This window comes from Crocodylus siamensis, chromosome 14, assembly GCF_052110815.1.
Source record: "Crocodylus siamensis isolate JL-2025a chromosome 14, ASM5211081v1, whole genome shotgun sequence".
NCBI classification, from domain to species: Eukaryota; Metazoa; Chordata; order Crocodylia; family Crocodylidae; genus Crocodylus; species Crocodylus siamensis.
Genome location: NC_143408.1, coordinates 3,725,560 through 3,745,621, shown reverse-complemented (window position 1 = coordinate 3,745,621; position 20,062 = coordinate 3,725,560). Strand labels below are relative to the sequence as shown.

The window sequence follows — 20,062 nt, the reverse complement described above, 5'->3', positions numbered from 1 at the left end:
CAGGCTTGTCACTTGGAAATATAAATAAGGTGAAGGGAAGGACATAAGGAATCCTCCCCTCCAGGCGTGGGACTTGCACAGGAGCATAAATCCCAACTAACTGACTCTTTGTATGGCCAAAAGATAACTGGTTCAGTTCAGTTCCATAAATTGAAGTGAAGCAAAGACATTTGAATAAAACCAATCAGAGAACAATGGTTAGAATATTAAAATAAGCCATCTATAGCTATTAGGGTATAGGCTGAAGCAAAAGGAGAGAAACTCTATGCATTCAAGAAGATTTGCTGCCAGTCTATGGGCTACCTCCTGAAGCACCCCCGCCCCACCAGCTGGTGAGAATCTGTGCTATCCCATATTATTTTATGGGGCAGCTAGGTGGGCATTGGAATAAGAGTTTGTTCTTGTGCTTTGGGGGTATGGGTGGCTTCAAGGATCAGGCTGTAAATGGTATCTCTTGTTATTCCTTTCTTTCCTCCCTGAGTGGCGATAAAAATGAAGGGAATTGTAGCTGTATCTGTATTCTGTGTCTAAGCTTGCAAAGAAGGTCCAGTCACCAACGGGCTGTAGTCTTGTCTCCCTAGAGACCAAGGTAACAAGGTTTTGGTCATGGGGAACTAGCTTGCGCCACCACCGAGTTTTCTTGCCCATCACAAGACTTTGCTCCTTGCTCTGTGACGTCCCTTAATCTTTTTACCAGGGGCCTCATCAAAACAATGCAGCCAAGGCAACAGGAGAGAGGCCGTTGTAACCCTGACACGAGCTTTGACTGGATTGACCCAAGTGCCACCTAAATCTGGCCCTAATGAGCCTGCAGAAGGCCAAACACAGCGGGGGAGACAGGATGAAATCCCCATGTCCCTGCAACAGCAGGACATTGTTCCTCCTAGAGGATGCTCACCCCTGGGTATCATCAGTCAGGTGGCACTGCTCCTTTTTATCTCTGTTTTCAGGGTTGTGCAGCTCCCATCTCCCAGCTCAGTGGAACTGCAGCTGCTTTGCAACCTGGTCCCCTGGCCAAGCTGTCTCCTCCAGGTAAATCAGCAACTCCAAGGACCTCCTGGAGTCCTGCCGCCTGCACGAGGGAGCCATGGACCCAGACTTTGTCCTCTTTCCTCATGGGGCAGAGGTGAGCAGTGCTGGGACGGGACTCAGCCCTGAGGCTTCTGTCCTCGCATTGTCATCTACCGCTGCAGGGGAAATGTCTGCAAGATGGAAGGCGCTGTGGGCAGCTGGGATTGCCACCGGGCTCCTGGCTTTCTTTTGGAGAGACACCTTTAACCCAGGTAGGTCCAGAAAGGAAAGAGTGAGAGCCAGAAGCTGTTGGGGAGAAAAAAAGGCTGAGTTTTGAAATGATGGTTTGTGGTGTTCTCATCTGGTAAGAGTTGGCTGCTTCTCCAGGACTGCTTCTCCTTGTAGCCAGCAGCAGATGGGAGCTGGGAGACCTGTGAAAACAAGTGGAAAACTGGTGGAGGAGGAGGCAGGTGGACTGCCCATAGGGGTGCCAGCACTGTAGGCAGGCAGAGGTGGTACAGGTCAGTGGGTAGGAGGGTTTGGGAGCTCTGGTTCCTGGCTGCACGTCTGCGAGAGATGGCATCATTAGGAACAGGAGGCGTAATGAGGATTGAGCAAATTGGTTGCAACAGAAGGAGGCATCTTGGCTTCAGTGAGATAGGGGAGTCAAATCTGCCCAGCAGCTACAGTGGGACAGGGTTTCACATGACCCAGGGACTGATAAAAAATTTCGGTCAGAGCTAGGCTTTGTGTTTCCAGGTGCCACTCAGATGGAGAAGGCTCTCCCTGCCTTTGCAAGACCAGCATTCCCATGTTATTTCCCACCCAGCCTGGGTTCTCCAGCCCAATCCTGAATCTTGGCTGGCTCTGGGGAAGCACAGAGACTTGTGGCCACTGGTCTGAACCCCTCAGTCATTGCTGCTCCTCTTTCCACCCTGCAGAAACCATCTCCGGCGCCCACATGCTCCTGACGGGTGCCAGTGCTGGGATCGGAGAGCAGATGGCTTATCATTATTCCAGATTTGGTACCGAAATAGTGCTGACAGCCAGGAGGGAGGCTGTGCTGCAGAAGGCGAGACCTCCTTCGCATGGTAGAGGGTGGCAAGGCTGATGACGTGGGCCTAAAAACAATGAGGATGTAGGGCAGGTCAGACATTTTCCATCAAACCGGTATGGGTGAGTTGCCCAGCCACAGTCATGCCTCTGAGGCAGTACCACCGTCTGACTCCTAGGATGCACCACCTCCCTCATCAGATTTGGAGGCATGGTGGGAGAGATGATCTAGGAGGGAGCCTGACCTGTGCAGGGTCACTGGAGCAGGTTGAACATTCAGAGCAGGCATCTCTGAAGAACAAGGTGGAGCAACATGGAGAGAAAATGCCCCTGAGGTTGTGTGAGTGGTGTAACATTCATCTCGACAGCTCCAAGCTCAATTCTGCACTAGGGCAGGGGGTCACAAGCCTAAGGCCTAGCATCACATTTCAACCCCTGACTCATTCCTCCACGTCAAACAGTGCCGTGACAGTATCAAAGGACCTGGCTCCTTCAGGCTTGTGTACGCTTGAAAAGTATTCCAGCTGAAGGAAAAAGATGGATTTCCAGCTCACTAGCCATTCCAGAATAGCTCTCCATGTTGACACGATTATTCCAGAATAAGAGTGTTTTTTTCTTTTAAGCTTAATCCACTTGGAAAGCAGATTGCGAGCGTCCGCACAGGGAACTCTCCTAGTTAATTTGCCCCCTGTAAACAAGACTTGAATGCATCAGCAGAATTTGGTCCCCTGTAGGTTGTGTGATTATAAATTTGGATGGAAAAAGTGTGTTTTTGTTCATCCTTGACCAGGGCAAGAAAAGAAGGAGGTGAGTAGGGAATAGGCTCCCTGCCCCTGGCCTGATAATGTACTTCAATTGGTTTGTCTGGGTCGTTTCTCCCAGGGATGGAGAAATGTCTGCAGCTGGGAACCAAGAAGGTCTTCTACATCCCGGCTGATATGTCCTGCCCTGCGGAGCCCGAGCGGGTGATGCAGTTTGCTGTGCAAAAGATAGGTAAGTATTGGTCTGTTGGAAGAAAAGCGACTGATGCTGGGGAGGAGGAAACAGCGGGGTGGGGTCTCAAATCAGTCAGATCCTGGAGATCCAACCCAGCTGAGAGCAGAGCACTGTCCCCATGGTGGCTGCGTGGGCAAGGAGGTGACATGGGGCAAGGAGGTGACATGGGGTCAAAGGTGCCCGGAGAAGCTGATGGAAGTGGTCCCCACCAAACTGCCTTTACTCTGCGGGTCCCTGTAAGCATCTGCTTCAATCCACCATGAGCTTGGGTCCAAGGAGGGGGGTGCATTGCTGCACCTCCTTTTCCACGGGGTGTGCACTGCTGCATCTTGCACTCGTTAAGCCGGTCTGCATGGGTGAGAGCCAGTTGTGCGGTGTCAGCTTTCCTGGGTGCCCTGCCTGACCCACAGGGTAATCGTGGCTCGTTCTGCACTCCCCTCCATCTCCCTGGGTAGCTATTCAGCCCTCCTCACCGCAGAAGCACGATGCCTCTGTTTCCCCACCTCAGTCAGTGATGGCTGCGTAGAGCAGGAGAGGTTTGATTAGCAGCATGAAGCAGGGCCCAGACTGTGTATTGTGAGCTCAGCTGGTCAGAGCCAGCCCTTCTTGCTGTGCATGTCTAAGGGGGGGAAAGCAGTGGCAGGGATTGGCAACCTATGGCTTGTGGGCCAGAGCCAGGCCATTTTATCTGGCCCATGAAGCCCCGAGCTTGTCTCTCTGCTGCAATTCTCAGCCCCCGGCTGCCTGACTTGGGGGGTGCTTTACTCAGCTCCCACTGCCCCCTTGCCTGCAGGGGGCCTGGATTACCTGGTGCTGAACCACATTGGTGGGACCCCTTTCCAGATGTGGGATGGGGATGTGCAGCACACCCGCTGGCTTCTGCAGGTGGGTTTTCTCAGGGTAGGGGCCCTTTGGGGGTGGAGGAGAGGCGCAGGGAGGCTTGGCCCGTGCTGGGATCAGGCTGGGGGCAGCTCCCAGGAGCCACTGGCTTCTGGCAGGGCTGCAGTTGGGCCCTCTGACTCCAGAAAGGGTGAAACAAAAAAGTCTGTGACGCTTTGCTCCTGACTGGAGGGAAAAGGGGAGGAGGGGTCTGAAAGCCTGCAGGTAGAGAGCTGAACTGATTACAGCATTGCCATCGTCTGTCCGTCTCATTGCCAAGGTACGTGCTGCTGTAGGACCTAAGTGATGTTGTGTTACAGGGCTTTTGCAGCATGTGTATCCATGTTGGGCCTTTCTGTGGCGTCCTCCTGAGGTTAGGTTTTAGGACCCCAGAGGGGCAGACTCGTGGGGTTGCTGAGATCTGGTTATGAGAAGGCTTGAATCTTTTATTAACGTGGAAGTGGAAGCTGGGGGCCGGGGATAGAGAGGGGTAGCAAGGGGCAGCACCCCAACTTCAGGGGGAAACTTAGGCCAAGAGTTCCCTGTAAATTCACAATACAGGTAAGCTCAGGAGGGGCGTAGATTTGGAACGGCGACTTTCTCATTCTTCTCATGCCCCCTCCCCGCCTCCATAGGTGAATTTTCTTAGTTAACGCAGCCCCGGCGATGGCCGCTCTTCTGGTCCTGATGGAGAGCAAAGGCTCCGTGGTTGTGGTGTCCTCCGTCTCAGGTGAGTTTGTGACCTCCACAAAGCATGGTCCAGGAGGGCTGCACTTCCCGGCATGCTGGGCTTCCTCACGGTCCACAGCCAGTGTTGCCACGCTCGTTTGATTCAGAGTCTGACTGTCCCTTGCTAGAGCTTGTCTGGGCTGTCAACCCCCAGCACACGTCACACGGGCTCTCAAGGACACGGCTAAAAGACAGCCACCTCTGGGGTGAGAGACCAAATATTAGGTTATTCAGTGGCCATGCCGGGTCAGGAAGGAGTACTTTCCCCTGGTGCATTTTTGGGAGGGAAACGTCTCTGCTGGAGAGGGAAAGCCTGTCCAGCTGGAGCAGTGGGTCAACGTAGCTCAGATCATCCTCCCTGCCCTGGCTCCTCTCCCAGCAGGGCCACCCAGCCAGACCCAATTTCCTCTGGGTTTCCCCTTCTCTCATTTTTTCTTCCTAGGGAAAATTGCAACCCCCTTCACCACTTCCTGCTCTGCCACCAGACTTGCCCTGGATGGGTTCTTTAGTTTCTTGCACCATGAGCTCGCCACGCAGAAGAAAGACGTGAGCATCACCCTCTGCGTCCTGGGGCTGATCGACACGGAGACGGCACTGGAGAAGATGAGGTGTGTATGGGTAGCTGCAACTGGACTTAGGTCCACGCAGGGCACTTCTGTCCATGTGTGTGCATGCGTGAACACGTGCGAAGCCACGTGGGTGATATGCAAGACAACACATTGCATTCACGTCGGGGCTTCTGCGCGTGCCTCCAGACAATGCGTACTCCAGGCTGTTTGCGCCCATGCATGCAGGAGTGCGTGTGCATCCCCGTGGGTGTGCATGGGTGTCTGGAGGCCTGCGTGTGATGCGTACAGCCCTGGGCTAGTCAGGGGCCAAGCATCCAACCCTCACGCTAGCTGTGACCCCTTGCCCAGACAGCTGAGCCCCTTCTGCTCCCTCTCTGCGTCCCCCCCGGGCCCAAAGGTCAGTTCTGTCTCAGCCTCCCGCAATCCCACCTCTGCTGTCTGGCATATAGCCGGGGCTCTCCTCTCAGCTCCAGCCTCTCTCACGTGGGGACAGAGAGTCCACCGCTCCCCTCACGCAGGAAGGAGACCTTCTTCCCACTCCTGTCTCCACCCTGTCGGCAGCCCCCAGCCTCATGGGATCAGGCTCTGAGTCCCCTTCTAGCTCCTTTCCAAAGGGGCGAGCCAGGCTCTGGGACAGGGGTTCAAGCCAGTCCAGCAGAGGCTTGGGCCCCTACGGGAGGGACACACTTACCCTCTAAGGTGGGCGCTCGGCCCTTTTTTGGCCCTGAGCAAGCTCCATCCACCCTTGTCTTCCCCCTCCTCGGGGGATCCCCTCTGGGAACACTGCCCTGAAATGTGGGGCTGTCTTGCGGGGGGCAGCAGGGATGCCGAGGACCCAAAACACCCTCCCGTGCCACAGAGGAGCAGGAGGATTCTCCCAGGCCCGCACCCAAGCCAATACCGCCCTCCACCCCAACCTGCCCGGGACGGATCCAAATCCCACCGGGGACTTAAAGGATCAGGACACGACAAGCAGAAGGGCCGAGCACCCGCAGCCACCCGTGACCCCCAGCACTTCTGAATAGTGGGGGCTCCTTGTGCAAGTCGGGGCTGCCCAGCCACCACGAGGTGGCAGCATCCAGCAGCTGGCGCCAGCTCAGCTGCGTGGCATGGAAAGCGTTGGCTCACTGCTCCTCACCATGCCCTGGCACTGCAGCCGCAAGCCTCATCGTCCCCTTGTCCCAGTGACTGGCCTGGGAGCCAGCGGTCATGCCACCCCTCTCCAATAAAGGGGCTGTTTCCACCTGAGCTGGGTTGTGCTGGAGTTGATCCCAGTGCATTCCCCATTGCATCCTCTTGGCATTCAACAAGTGGGGATGGGCTGGAGGAGGCCGCTCAGGGCCTGTCTCATGATAGTGCCGCTGGTATCACAGTCATCTAGAGGTGTTAGCAGAAATCAGGGCGCCACCGTGCTACGTGCTGTACATACCGTATGATCTGATGTAAATGACACATGCTTTGTGCTGAAAATGGAGGTCTAAATTAAGACACAGTGTATACCCTGCTGTGATGCAATGAAAAATCACTAGATTTCAGTCCATTTTTTGGACACTTTTATGGTTAAATATTCCCCCCTCCTCCCCGTTTCATCCTTTTTTCCCTTTTTGTGGGGTATTCCTTATACATCACAAAATGCAGCACCCGTAGTAAGAGGCTGCACCAGCCCCAAAGAGCTCGCAGCCAAAACAAACAAAAGGAAGGTTATTACCCTTATGTTTCGCTGAGTGCCAGAGAGGTTAATAGACATGGCCAAGGTGATGGAGGATATCTGTGGCGGGGCTGGGCATGCAGCCCAGCTCTTCTGGGCCAGTCCTGTTATCCCTGAGTCTGCCCAGCACCTTCACAAGCTGGATAATGTACCACCAAAGCAGATCCATGCTGGGAAAATAAGCTCTGAGCCCAGCTGTGCCACTTCTAGACCCATCGGAAATGTCCAAATGTCTCCCCTGCCAGATCCACCTGGGAGAGGCACGGTTCTGGACCTGAATTACACCCTCATGTAAGTCTGTTGGGAACAGAGATGAAATTATATGCTCTCAAGATGCCTGGCAATCACGGTGAGGATATCTCGGGGATGGTGCAGAAGGCAGAGGTTCTGCTTTGCCACGTGGTTAATGTTGCAGGTTTCAGGTCGTGCCAGCGTGTTCAGGATCAGAGCACAGGGAGCCCCACTGAGCAGGCCTGTGCTGCCTTCCTGGACCCGCAGCCTGTGTGTGCAAAGGTCTTGCACGGCCACACACAGAGCAGACATGCAACTGCAGGAAATGCACGTGGAGCAGCAGCAGAGGGGCTCCCAGCATGCACAGGCCCGCTGGTATGTGGCTGGGTACATGGTTCCTTCTGGAGGGGCAAGCATTGGTCATGCTATCTCATGCCCCGCTCAGTCCCCGGCATGGAGATGAGCTGCCAGGAGTCTGGAAAGAAGAGCTGTGTGCAGGAGGGAAAAGGAAACCACTTTGAGCGGGTGCGGGAGGAGGAGGGAGCAAGGTGGTTTTTCAGGGACTTGCTCCCCATCACCAAGGCAGGCAGAGGAGCCCATCCTCACAGTGCAGGGGATGCTGGCAGGAGTTGCAGGGGGGAGACCCTAGCTCTGCCCAGGGAAATACCATGACCACCAAGGTGGTTTTCCTACTGGCAGGGGAAAACCACGACCATGGCAGGGGGCAGTACCCTGACCGAGGTAATGCAATTAAAAAAGCGCTGTGTAGTGGAGGGTTGCACCCTGGTCTGCTTGCAGACAGGACTTCCTACAAGAGCCTCATAGTTAGCCTCCCAGTTGGATTTCCAGTGAGAATAGGAGACTCCTCCCTAGCTTGCTCCTGTGGCTGTACGGCTGAGGGCAAGCAAAACTCGGGGGTATCCAAACCCCGCATCTCCAGGCTGGGGCTTCCACATCGGATGCCCGCCAGAGGATTTGGAAGTATCGGAGGTGGAGGACGCTTGCTGGTAGCCCGGTTCTTGAAGGATTCACGTGCATTTTGGAATTGATTTGGCTGATTGGACTTGGGACGTGAACAATTTTCAACCCCACCCCAAAAAAACCCCTTGAGTCCCTGCAGCAGGGACCAGCGGAGCAGCTAAATGGCCCCCCGGGGCAATTAAACCCAGTGCCCTGTCTCCAGCCAGCAGCCCCCTGCGTCCCAGCTCTGGCTGCATCGTTAACGCCAGCGGCCCGCGCTGGCCACTGACAAGAGCCTGTCTGTGGCGGCCGGTTCCTGGGAATGGAGCCAGCCGCACCTGAAGCCGATTAGGGCGGTTAATCCTGGCTCATAAAGCCCAGTCTCCCACAATGCCTCGCACTTGCTTTGCAGGCTCCACTGAAGGCCCTTTATGGCTCGTTTCTAGGTGGGAGCAGGCAGGATTTTTCCCCGTATCAGGTGCTCGTGGAGGATGGGGTCCCCCTGTTGCAGGTGGTGGGGGGGGGTCCCTGCCCTAATCCCCCCTGCTGTAACTGGGCTGCACAGCCCTTATGCCCCAGCACTTTGTTTCAGTGGGGAAGCCCCTTCTCTCCCCTCCTGCTTTCTTGCCTCCCTGCCCAAGCAGGAACCTGGTTGGGGTTTTTTTGCTGTTGTTCCTCCTGAACGCAGCGCTCTGGATATTCAGTGTCCTCTTTGCAGCCTCGCTCCCCTGAGCTGAGCTGGGCAGCCCCTGGTGTTTGCACAGGACCCTGGGATCCCACCTGTCGGGGTCTGCAAGGACCTGGGCCCCTGGCACAGAGGGTGGATCAGGCTGCTCTGGCTTAAGCAGTGGGTCTCCCGGTCCTTGTGGAGCCCTGTAATAAGGAGGGGGTATTAGATACTGCTCTGCCCCTAGTTTGCATCTCTGAATGGTGTAACTGGGCTCCGGCTCATGCGTTGTTTTGTGCATTATTAGCTGAGTGCCTGCGTGGCTGGTTTTAGACCTACCGCCACTAATAACCATTAACGATGGGCTCTTCTCATAGCGCCCTTCGCTGGAGCAATTTGCAGCAGATGGGCCTATGCTGATGTCCTGGACTGCAAGTTGGGGAAACTGAGGCACAGAAAGCGAGTCACTCGGTGAGTCCATAGGGAGCTGGGAGGACTGGATGGAGGTGGGGGGTGTACCCTAAAGTTTGCCTTGCATTGAGGTACGGTTGTGCCCCCATGGGAGCATCTCAGGAAGCAGCCCTCCGCATCCGCCTCCCCTGGGTGAAAAGCTCCCAGCTCCGTCCCGTTGCAAGGGCTGCGAGCGGTGGAGTCGAGCATCTTGTGCAACTGTGAGTGCTGCGCGGAGGAGGAGGGGTGCCGGGAGCGGGGAGAGTGTGGTTGACAAAGGAGAAGTGACCCGTGAACGCTTTCCGCGCAAGGCCCAGCCAACTGCTTCAAACAAGGGCCTGTTTTCCGAAGGCAGCAGCACAGCCCAGCGCCGGAGCCCACAATGTGCCAATTAACAGCCCCTTCCCCCATGCAAACGCATGCACGCACCACCCTGGCACCTCCCGCGCGCGCAGCGACAGCTCGGGTGTCTGCGCTGGTCCGGGGGCGCTCCGCGTCCTGTCGTCCCCCCCCGCTTGCTCCGCTGCGTTCCAGGGGCCGCGTTTCCAGTTCAGCGAGTGCTCAAAGGCTAATAGCACAGGACGGTCTCAATGAGGCCGTAGCACAATGTGCACTCTAGAAACTGTCCGGGGAGCTGGGAGAGCGGGTGGGGGGGCCCTGATTTCCACCCCCCCATGCGCACACACACACCATTGCTCTCAGCTGCTCCAGTCATCCATAGCCAGGCCCTTTGCAAAGAGGGGACAGGAGAGAGTGTGGAAAGGAGGAACAAAGTGCAGGGGAGAAAGGGGTCCAGCCCCCTCCCTCAAGGGAGACTGAGACTCTAGCGGGATGCTGCCAATATTGGGCAGGGGCAGAGAAAGGATTGAGGAACAAAGGGAAGGAAAGTTGGAGGGGAAGGGGACCTTGAAACAGGAAAGGGATGGGAAACGGGGGAGAGGTAGGAGAGAAAAGGGAGGAGTTAGGGAGCGAATAAAAAAGGCAAGGGAGGGAAGAGATGCCCTGCTTCCCCCTTGGAGGGTGGGGTTGGGGTGAAGCCCTTATTGCCCCAGTAGACTTGGGGGAAGGGGATGGGTCCCTGAATAGCCTGATTTTAGAGCAGTGTGGGCTGGACCTGTGTTTTGAGAGGGGTCCCCTTAGCTTGGTTAGCAGGTATGAACCCCCTGGGCTAGTTACTGGAGTGTCACCCCCTCCCCCCGCCCCGGGCTAGCTCATGGCGGGACACATCTGACCCCCAAGACGGCTTCCCAGCCATTTAGCTCCCCACGCTCTCCTGCCCTTCCTGGTGCCCCCCCGGCGCTCTGCCTGCAGCGGTCTGGGGACGCCCCACAGGACCTGCGCTCAGCCCTGCACCATGCAGGCTGCTGGCAGTGCTCACACCTGGGGGGCCAAGCGAGGTGGAAGTGCAGGCGAAGGATGTGAAAGAGCTGGGTCCAGAATAGGCCAGAAGCTTATCTTGCAGAGCTGGCTTTCCCCTCCCACCTAGTCGGCGCCTCACCCGTGGTCATTTTTTTTTCTCCCCAAACCCTTTTTTTCTCTCTCTCTTTGGTTTTTAAAAGAGAAAAAAAAAAAAAAAAGAGTCTGGATGTGCCAGACAGACACCCAGGGCCTGCACCCAGCCATTCAATGGGAGCTTCTGCCATGGGCTTGAACGTGTTTGGGGCAGTATTCCTCGTGGCTGTGCAGCGGGGTTGATTGCGTAGCTTTAGGAACAGGTTAGACGCAGACCTTTCTGGGGACAGCGGCTTTTCTGGGGTGGGCATGAGGCTGCCCCAAGCAGGTGGCTGGACTAGGTCTCCGGAGGTCCCTTCCAGGCCTGCTTTTCTGTGACTCTGAGACCCGAAGATTGTAGGGTTCAGGCCAACACCCGCTGATGCCCATGGGAATCCCTGTGGGCTTGTAGGAAAGAAGTGTTGGGTTTTTTTCTTCCGTCTCTGACTAAGGATCCAGGTTCTTGTTCTCCGGTAGGCAGCTGCCTCCCATGGGAAGGAGCACTGGGATGCTGTAGGGTTAGGGCTGGTCGGGAAGTTGTCTGCCTATGTTTTCTTGTGCTGGGTAAAGCTAGAATCTGGCTCAGTCTGGGCCTGGGCTCCCATTCTTGCTCGCCCTGCTAAATAATACTTGTCACTTCTTCCATTAGGAGGATAGTCTGCAATTTCAAGTAGACCATTGCTGGAGTGTTTCTGGGGGCTGCCAGACAGCGGCTGCCTTCCATCCCGGAGCTGGCTGCATCCCAGAGTGGGGAGAAGCGATCTCTGCAGAGGTTTGCTGTTGACCTTCGTGGGTGTAGGAGCCAGCCCACAGCCAGCAAAGTGCTGTGGGATCCGTTGAGGCGTTGGATCAGGTCCTGTCTAAGCCATTGTGTAGACGCTGCTCATCAGCACAGCGTGATTTCCCCACGGGGAATGTGAAATGGGACGCAACTTTGTGCAAGTCCCAATCGTGCTGCAGTAGTACCCAAGCGGTGCATTTTGTAGGGGCGTAGTGTGCTTCAGCCGAGCTGGGGGAAGAGCCTGGGAGATGCACCCCGAGAGGGGTCGACGGGAGCAGAGGGTTCTCATGGTCCAGGGATTATCTTGATGGCTCTTCACAGGGAGACAGATGCACCAAAGACCCCCCTCTACGCCGGTCCAACCCCCTCGGACCAGTCGGGCAGGCTCCTGCAGCCTCCTTTCACGGCCGGGGCCCCCGGGGGCTGGAGACAAAACACGGGAGGGTGAGACCGGGGATGCCGCAGCTCGGGTCCTGCCACTCAGCCGCCCTCGCAGAGAGAGAGACTTATTATTCCTCTCCTGCCATTCACCGCTCGCCTCCCTCCGAAGCTCCAGAAGCTTCAATGCACCTTGCCACAAAAGGGGTTTTCTCCACGAGGGGATCAAACGCCGGGCACATTGTTGCGTGTTCAATGCCTCGTTCCCCTCCAGAGCGTGGTCCCCCCCACCCTTTCCCTCTTTTTATTGAGAAAGAGAGAAAGAAGTTTTGTTGGGATTTTGTATTGCTCCCAGGACCAAACCAGTGGGAGGCCAAAGGGGTTATAGGAGAGAGAAATCCCAGTGGGGGGCGGAAGGAAGTTGGAAACTCTGGGGTGGGGGGATTCTCGCTAGGTTCGTTTGCCAGGGCCATTTAGGAGCTACAGTGGGTTGCCCCCTCTGCCAGGTGCAGAATCGCAGGGCTGGAAGGGATCTCGAGGGTCATCTCATCCAACCCCCCTGCAAGATGCATTTAGGAGGGGGTCGCTGTCCGGAGAGAGTCCAGGACGTGGGTTGAAGGGGATAACGCACAAGCAGAGGGAGCAGCGGTGGCTGGAAAGCGCTCTGTTAGTCAGAAGGGAAGGGGGTTTCTTGCCATTTCTGCTCGTCTTTAAAAGCACACACGTGCACCACACATGATGCATGTAAGCGCATACTCGCACGCATTGTACACGTGGGCATAGTTGTGTACCATTCATGTGTGACTGCACCAGGTCCATGCAGTATATTGCGTGCTAGCCCGGCCACGTGCACCGTATCAAACATACCAGAAATGTGCAAAGCAGGTAGTGCCCCAGGCTGCCCAAGCTTCTTGCACACACATTCACCCTGCACTCGCATACTGCACAAACACTGGCAGTGTGCCTTCACCACAGACATCTGGCCAAATGTGCATTCACCCCCATGTGCATGCTCTCCCTTGTGCATTCACCACAGACATCTGGCCAAATCCCACCTTGTGAGGCCAATCAGTTCCCCAGCACCTGAATTTGGCCTTTCCCCTGGGGGGGGGGCGGTGTCCAGAAAGGCCTTGGGGTAGAGGGGGAGGAGGATCAGGGGATGGAAGGCAGATAAGAGATGCACTGACTTGCTCCTAGTGACAATGCCCTCTGTTTGGCACTGGGGAGGCCACATCTGGAGTCCTGTGTCATTTTGGGCCCCCACTGCAGAAAGGATGTGGACGAGTTGGAGAAAGTACAGCAGAAGGCAATGAAAATTGTTATGGGGCTGGGGGACATGGCTTGAGGAGAGGCAGAGGGAACTCGGCTGTGGTCTGGAGAAGAGGAGACCGAGGGGGATTGAATAGCAGCCTTCAGCTCCCTGCAGGGGGGCTGCAAAGAGGATGGAGCTGAGCTGTTCTCAGTGGAGGCAGATGACAGAAGGAGCAATGGGTTCAGCAAGGAAAGTTGAGGTTGGAGATTAGGGAAAAACTTGCTCACTAGGAAAGTAGTAAAGCATTGGAACGGGTTACCTAGAGAGGTGGTGGTTTCTCCATCCTTGGAGGTTTTGTAAGACCTGGCTAGATGAAGCCTTGGCTGGGATGATGTAGCTGGGGCTGGCCCTGCGTTGAGCAGGAGGTTGGACTAGATGTGACCTCCTGAGGCCCCTTCCACCCTCATTTTCTATGATTCAGTGTCCTGGCCTCTGTGGTCCCACATCACCCTTTGTAGGACACTCCCTTGGGCAGCTCTTATTCGTGACTTAGATTTGGGAGTTGCAAGGCCTGTGCTTGAGGCCAGACTTTGCCATTGCTTTGCTGCGTGTCCGTCATGCTCTGCGCCTCAGTTTCCCTTCCACCTCATGTCTGTCTCGTCTAGCAGTTGGAGACTCTTCTGGACGCAAACCATATACAGCAGGCCCCAGCCTCAGCCGATGCCTTCGAGCAGTGCTGTAGTGCAAGTGCAGGGCCTGCCACTGCAGCGCGCTCGCTCAGTCTGCTTAATGTGAACTTAGTGACGACAAGGGGAAACGGGGCCCAAAACAGACTGGTGCCGTTTTCGTAGCAGCCCTTTGAGGGCTGCTTCTTCCGTCTCTGTTTTGCGGAAAACAACGGGAGTACAAGCAAGAGACAAAATCCTAGGGAAGATCCTGTGCACTTAAGTGATTTATGCACTTTAATCGTGAGCAGAGATCAGGTGTGTTACACGGTGAGCTGCAGACCCCAAATGAGGACTGGTATATGCACTTGTGCGGTAGCAGTGCTGTGCATATTAACATCTGGGTGTGCCTTTGGTTGGCTTTTCCTCTTCCCCTTTGCATCTCGGGAAGCTGATTTTCCTCCTTTGCTGCGTAATTTGAACTCGTATTTCAGTGGCTCCAGGGAGCCTCAGTCACAGGCCAGGACTCCCATGCGCTTGGCGCTGTACGTTCCTGGTTTGTTTGTAGCTTTCTGCCAGCCCTACTGTTAATGCTGAAGCTGTCTTTGGAAGATGGAGGGGGGCCAAACTTGGCACAGGAAGCAAAAGGAGGACAAAAGGGTCTCTAGAGAGACGGGGATGGAGAGTGGGTAAAGGCCTTTGTTTCCCCAAACCCCCAGGACTAAGAGAAGTGCTTCCTGCCCCTTGGCATCAGCCTTGCCTGCGTAGCAGCTGCTCCTGCTTGGCCTGCAGCCCCGCTTTGACTCCCGGCTTTTGTTCAGAGCTCACACCTCCCACAAACACAACCAGCACTTGGTGTGTGAAGAAGGTGAAAAGTTCAAGCCAGGATCCCTGTAAAGAGACAAGTTTGGTCCCTCTAATTATCTGCAAAGCAGGGTCCTTGCTGCCACTGCCGCCGAGTTCAAGTTTGGTGCACGCTCCTTCTGTGACGGGGCCTCGCTTGGCTTCACATTGGCTGATTAAATGCCTCTAATTGTCAGTTCCCATTAGCCCTGAGCGCTGCAGTCTGCTGGTCCTAATTGTCAGCCTCCGGGCTCTCCTGGCCTGGAGATCCTTGTGCCTCCGGGGTGGGGGTGGGGAGGGGGCAGGGCTGCTCTGGATGTGTGCACGTGCATGTGTGAGCCCTCATTCGCTGCGCACAATATGCATGCATCCCTGCGCATGCATGTTTAGTGCAACCTGCGGGCGGCCTACAGCACACGTGTGCCTTAAATCCACCCCCCCCCCCCATATGCAAACACAGCACCAGCACGTATGTCGAACAGCTGAGTCTGCTTGGTACCTTCATGGGCTTCGCTGTGCCGGCGGCTGGCTGAATATTAGCAGCCACGGTGAGGGGCTGCGGTTGAGGGGTGGGAGGGCAGCAAGAGTGTGAAGTCACAAGGCATTTGTTGCAAGTGAGGTGCTGGGATGTGCCCCGTCCCTGAACGAGATCTTGGGTTTAAGGCCCCCAGGCAGCAAGCAGGAGACTGGGGTTCAGTTCCCAGTTTGGAGTCAGGCTCCCTTTGGGCCTGGAGTTGGCCTGCCTCAGTTTCCCCCTCTGTGAAATGGAGGTGACAGTCACTGTGGGGGAGTGATGCTGCAAGGGGTGGCAACTAGACAGACAAATGGATAGCCCAGGTGGGGCTGAGACTAGATGACACCCCCACCCCCACCACCACCGCTTTCCTTCAGCGCTACTTGCCACTTTGGGGCAACGGACTTGGGTGGGGCGCTGCCGTCCGCTCGCAGCACACGCCGTGAGAGCAAATTGCTCCGGAGAGAACATCTCATTCCTCCTCGAAAGCGAGCCCTCCTTCCCTGAAGCGCTCCCTGCCCGCTCTCAATAGCCTCTTTGTTAGCCCCAGCCCCGAGCGCTCGCTGTCCAGATCCCAGTGCAACAGGAGGCGCGCGAGGTACAAGATAAAGCTTTCCCAGCTGCTTCTCATTTCCAGGCTCGCCGGGGGAGGCTGGCCCGGGCGAGCCCAGAAGCGGCAGAGCCCGCCGGAAGCCGTAGTCCTGCCGGGCACCTTCCCGCTCTCCCTACAGCAGCCCCATCCTGGAGCATTTAGCTCTCGGGTGGGGTGTGGGGAGGGGGTCTATCCCGGCTGACCCCTAGCAGAGGGGAGCTGGGTTCCCCTCTGTCTGTTCGCAGTGGGGGCAGATGACAGGACAAGGAGCAACGGGCTCACGTTGCAGCAAGGGAAGTTGAGGATGTTAGGAAAAACTTTCTCATGAGGAGGGTAGTAAAGCACTGGAACGGGTGGTGGAGTCTCCATCCTTGGAGGTGTTCAAGACCCGGGTAGACAAAGCCTTGGCTGGGATGATGTAGTTGGGGCTGGTCCTGCTTGGAGCAGGGGGCTGGGCTAGATGTGACCCCCTGAGGTCCCTTCCAGCCCTCATTTCCTAAGAGTCTGTCATTAGCTGAAATCAGTCACCAAAAAGCCTTCTTGTTCGGTGGCCCGTGGGGGACGAGCTCAAGGTTCAGGCTGCAGAAATGTGCCCCCCAAGATGGCACAGCTGAGGTCAGTCCCAACCAGCACCACGTCCAGCTGGTGGGTGGATGCTCAGCTCTGCTCTGACCCCTAAAGATGGTCCTTAGTCCACGGGGGAGTCCAAGCAAACCTAGAGGGGAGTACAAGCTGGCGTGGCCGATGCCCGCTGCCAGCCACTTCTGTGTATGCGCTGCACTTAGACTCCTGCCAGCCTCCCGGAGAGCTGTGCCCACGCGCCAGCTTCTACCGGAGACGCCCCTCTGCTCCGGCGACTCTCGTGGCGCTCTGCTGCTGCGTCCCAGCTGTCCGCGGTGTCTGAGAGACCCTCTGCCAGGTGCCAGAGCAGCCTGCACCCCGCCTCGGCTCGCGCTCCTCCTGCCGTCTCAGCTTGGACTCCCTCGTGTCAGCTCTGTGCCCCTGCCTGGGTTGCAGCAGATCCCCCGGGGTGGGACTCGGGCATGGCGGAGCAGGGCAGGGACCCGCAGAGCGTGTCCCCCAAGGCCACTGGAGCAGAGCGGGGTGCTTCAACCTGGGCCAGGGGCCAGCGGCTGCACCGTGTGCTGCTCGGATGCACCGCAGAGCGCTCCAGGCTGGCTGGGCAGCCCCCAGGAGAGAGCAACAGCTCTGCCTCAGCGAGCAGCTCGGCTCTGCTCCACGTCGCGTCCATCACCCAACCCCTGCGCGCGCTGGAGGAGCCTGGCTAGGGCTGGTGCCTTCCAGCAGAGCAGGCAGAAAGGAAATCGTGTGCAGCAGACTGGAGCTGCCTCCATCCCCGCTGGCCTTGCTTCCTTGCCCCGTGGCTTCCCCCACACCTCGTGCCCGCTGCCGGCACCCCCCTCCCCTCCACCCCTCACTGCTTTCGGCTTTCCAGCCTGAGAGGGGAGCATGACTGTGGTGCAGCTGCCTGCTAGCTAAGGTGAGACGATTCAGTGGATCAAGCACGAACAATGAGAGGCCTTTGGCCGTGCGCCTTGCTGGACAGGATGCTGAACGGCAGGGACCGCTCAGCGGGCTACACCCATGTAAACCCGGAGCCACTTCCCTGCAGTTTGCAGCAGGGAAGCCACGAGTTTGCTCCTGGCCGGTTGGGGATGAAATGAGTTTGTGGGCGGAGAGTGACGGGTGCCCGTGGGGCTTGCCACATAGACATTGGTTGTGCCATGTGCCTGTGAGAGATGGGAGGAAGGTTTGCCCAGGTCCAAGCTGGAGCTGGGTCCTGTGTGTGGCTGGCTGCCATAGGAGTTCCTGCTGACCTCCCTACCCCATCCCTCATTGCAAGGCCTCACTTTTGGAAATTACTCACAAGCCACTGGTCCCAGCAGCAGTGCTGGGATGGGGACCAGTGTATCTGGAGGAGCAGCCTGCAGTTCCCGGGCCATGCCTAGCATTAGTATGTGGTGACTTAAACCACTGCCTGGAGGAGTGAGGCCCCTGGCTGGGTCGTGGGCTTGCAGTGCATCCACGGGATCCTGCCCTCTCCCTGCCAGGAGCAGAGAGGCCCAGGGGCAGGTGGATCCGGGGAGCTCACCAAGGTGTACCTGGCAGGGGAGATCCCCTTTTCAGCCTTGAATGACTCGGAGGACCCGTCCCGACTGCGGGCAGGCTGATCCCTGCCAGAGTCTGCAAGTGCCTCCAAGTGGGAGGATCTTGGCGATGCAATTTATGGGCACGGGGGATTGCTCGTGGGGTTTTTTGGGCTTGGGGCAAGTGAGACGAGGGGGCATCTGAACTCTAAGACCTCCAGGGTTTGCATGCAAGATGCCTGCCATGGATTTGGGTGTATCTGAAGCCCCAGACTGAAGAGTCTGGGAGGGAGGAGACTTGCCGGTGGTAGCACCACGCAGACGTGAACAATTGAGCTCTGCTCCGTCGATAGCATTTGGAACTGATCTGGCCCAAGACATGACATTTCAATGACCCTCCCCCCCAAATAAATAAGGTATCCCTCATAAAGGATATATTCATAGTTTCTAGGGTCGGAAGGGACCTGAGTACATCATCAAGTCCGAGATATTGAGCTGGGGTTGGGTACGGTGGGTGCAGGGCAGCTTGGATCTACCCACGCACATAGATTTCATAGACGTGGATCTACCGAGAGAGGTTAGGATCAACTTGCCTGGCGCTCGGACAAGACCGCTGGCACCTTAGCCATGCGCTTCCCCTCCTGCTTCCGTGCAGCAGCATCTCGTCCCTCCTCTGCCCAGTGAGGGCCAGATTTGGACTGGTAGGTGCGTTGCACGCTGTAATGATGCCATCCAGGGCCCGGTTCGCAATTCCCCTCCAACTGGTGCAGCTGCAGACACCAGCAGGCTCTAACGTTTTTGCTCCTTGGTGCAAGAAACCGCCTGTTTCCAAGGCCACACAAAAGAGGCATAAAAAGCCCCATTTATCCTGCGCACATTCCACCCGCAAGGAATTTCTTCCCTGTAATATTTTGCAGGCCCCCTTCTTCCTGCCTCTGGCCCCTCATAAATAACCCATTTTCTCCGGGACGGCGCTGGGGGGGAAATGGGAAGCTGCTGAGTCTGTGCGAAAGGTGAACCAGCTGTAGCGGCTGGGCCCAGAGACACCAGCCAAGCTCTGGCAGCTGTGGGATGAAAGGGGAAATTGTGTGGTGGGCGGGAGTGGGGGGGCTCCGCAATGCTCCCTGCCTTGGAGGTGGGAGGGGGGCTTTCGGGCACCTCGAAACCGCTTGGCAAATTCAGTGAGGAAGCAGATGACAATGGGGCCCCAATCCCAGGCTTGTGCCTCTTGCACAGCAGCGTGGGGGAGCTCTGCCGTGTGTATGCATGTGCATGCACACGCGTGCTTTTCAATGACACGTTAGCAACCCAGACACCCCCTCAGCTCCCCACAATTTCCTGTGAGCAGCAATCCCATGAATAATTCAGCAGCCCGTTTCCCACCCCCCTCGGTGATTTCCCAGCCTCATAGTTCACCGTGGGGGGTTCAATGGCTGAACAATTAAGGTTGCTCCCTACAGCACCCGGACCTGCGCCAAAGGCCACCCCAGCCCACCCAGCTGTCTGTGGGTGCCTGGCGGGGGGCTCGAAGATGGCTGGATCTGGTGCCGGCCCTCGGGGGTTGTCGGCAGCGGGAGCTGGCCTGTTTTAGCTGCGCTAAGCAGATGGGCAGCCGGGTCCGGAAGGACCTCGGAGCCTCGTTGCTCATAGCGGCAACCGCTGGTTGGTGCAGCTGCTGGCTTGTTTTAAAGGCATGAGATCAGCCTTTTCCCCAGCTGCCTGGAGGGCCTGGGGGCAACGTGGCAGCGCTGGTTGTGGCGGGGTAGCTCCTATACAATACTGTACTGTTGCAACCTCCGGAGTAGGGTGCCTCAAAGCCCTCGCACCCCACCCCTTGGACATCGCCCTGGGAGACGCGTGTCCTCGCTGGGGCATTAGGCAGTCAGCAGCAGTTCTTCTCTGTTGATCCCTGGCAGAAGCTACAGCCGTTGAGGCACCGAACATCTGGACTCAGTCCGACCTCCAGATGCCGTCTCAGTGGTCTAAAGGGAGGGCGGTAGGTCTTGGGCAGACTCCGCTCCTCCGTACTCTTGCCTAGGCATATGCATCAGAGGTCTTGGCGTGATGGTCACAGGGCTCCTGATAGGCAAATTCACCAGGCACCTGACTAGACCTCTTATGCATGCAGCACAAGCTAGAGGACTGATGGTTGCCTACAATTTGATGGTGATGATGATGGCTTTAG

General features: G+C 56.8%; 1 protein-coding gene across 1 annotated transcript in view; it reads left to right on the top strand.

The window, feature by feature from the left end:
• The window catches only part of LOC149853202 (hydroxysteroid 11-beta-dehydrogenase 1-like protein), a 29,457-nt gene that overhangs the window by 1,266 nt on the left and 8,129 nt on the right, over positions 1-20,062 (top strand). Inside the window, exons 2-7 of the mRNA XM_090027912.1 lie at positions 951-1,283; positions 1,953-2,102; positions 2,947-3,057; positions 3,854-3,959; positions 4,590-4,669; positions 5,111-5,331. Coding sequence (XP_089884038.1) covers positions 1,088-1,283; positions 1,953-2,102; positions 2,947-3,057; positions 3,854-3,959; positions 4,590-4,669; positions 5,111-5,331 — 864 coding nt within the window. The 5' untranslated portion in view covers positions 951-1,087. The remainder of the gene's footprint in view (positions 1-950; positions 1,284-1,952; positions 2,103-2,946; positions 3,058-3,853; positions 3,960-4,589; positions 4,670-5,110; positions 5,332-20,062) is intronic.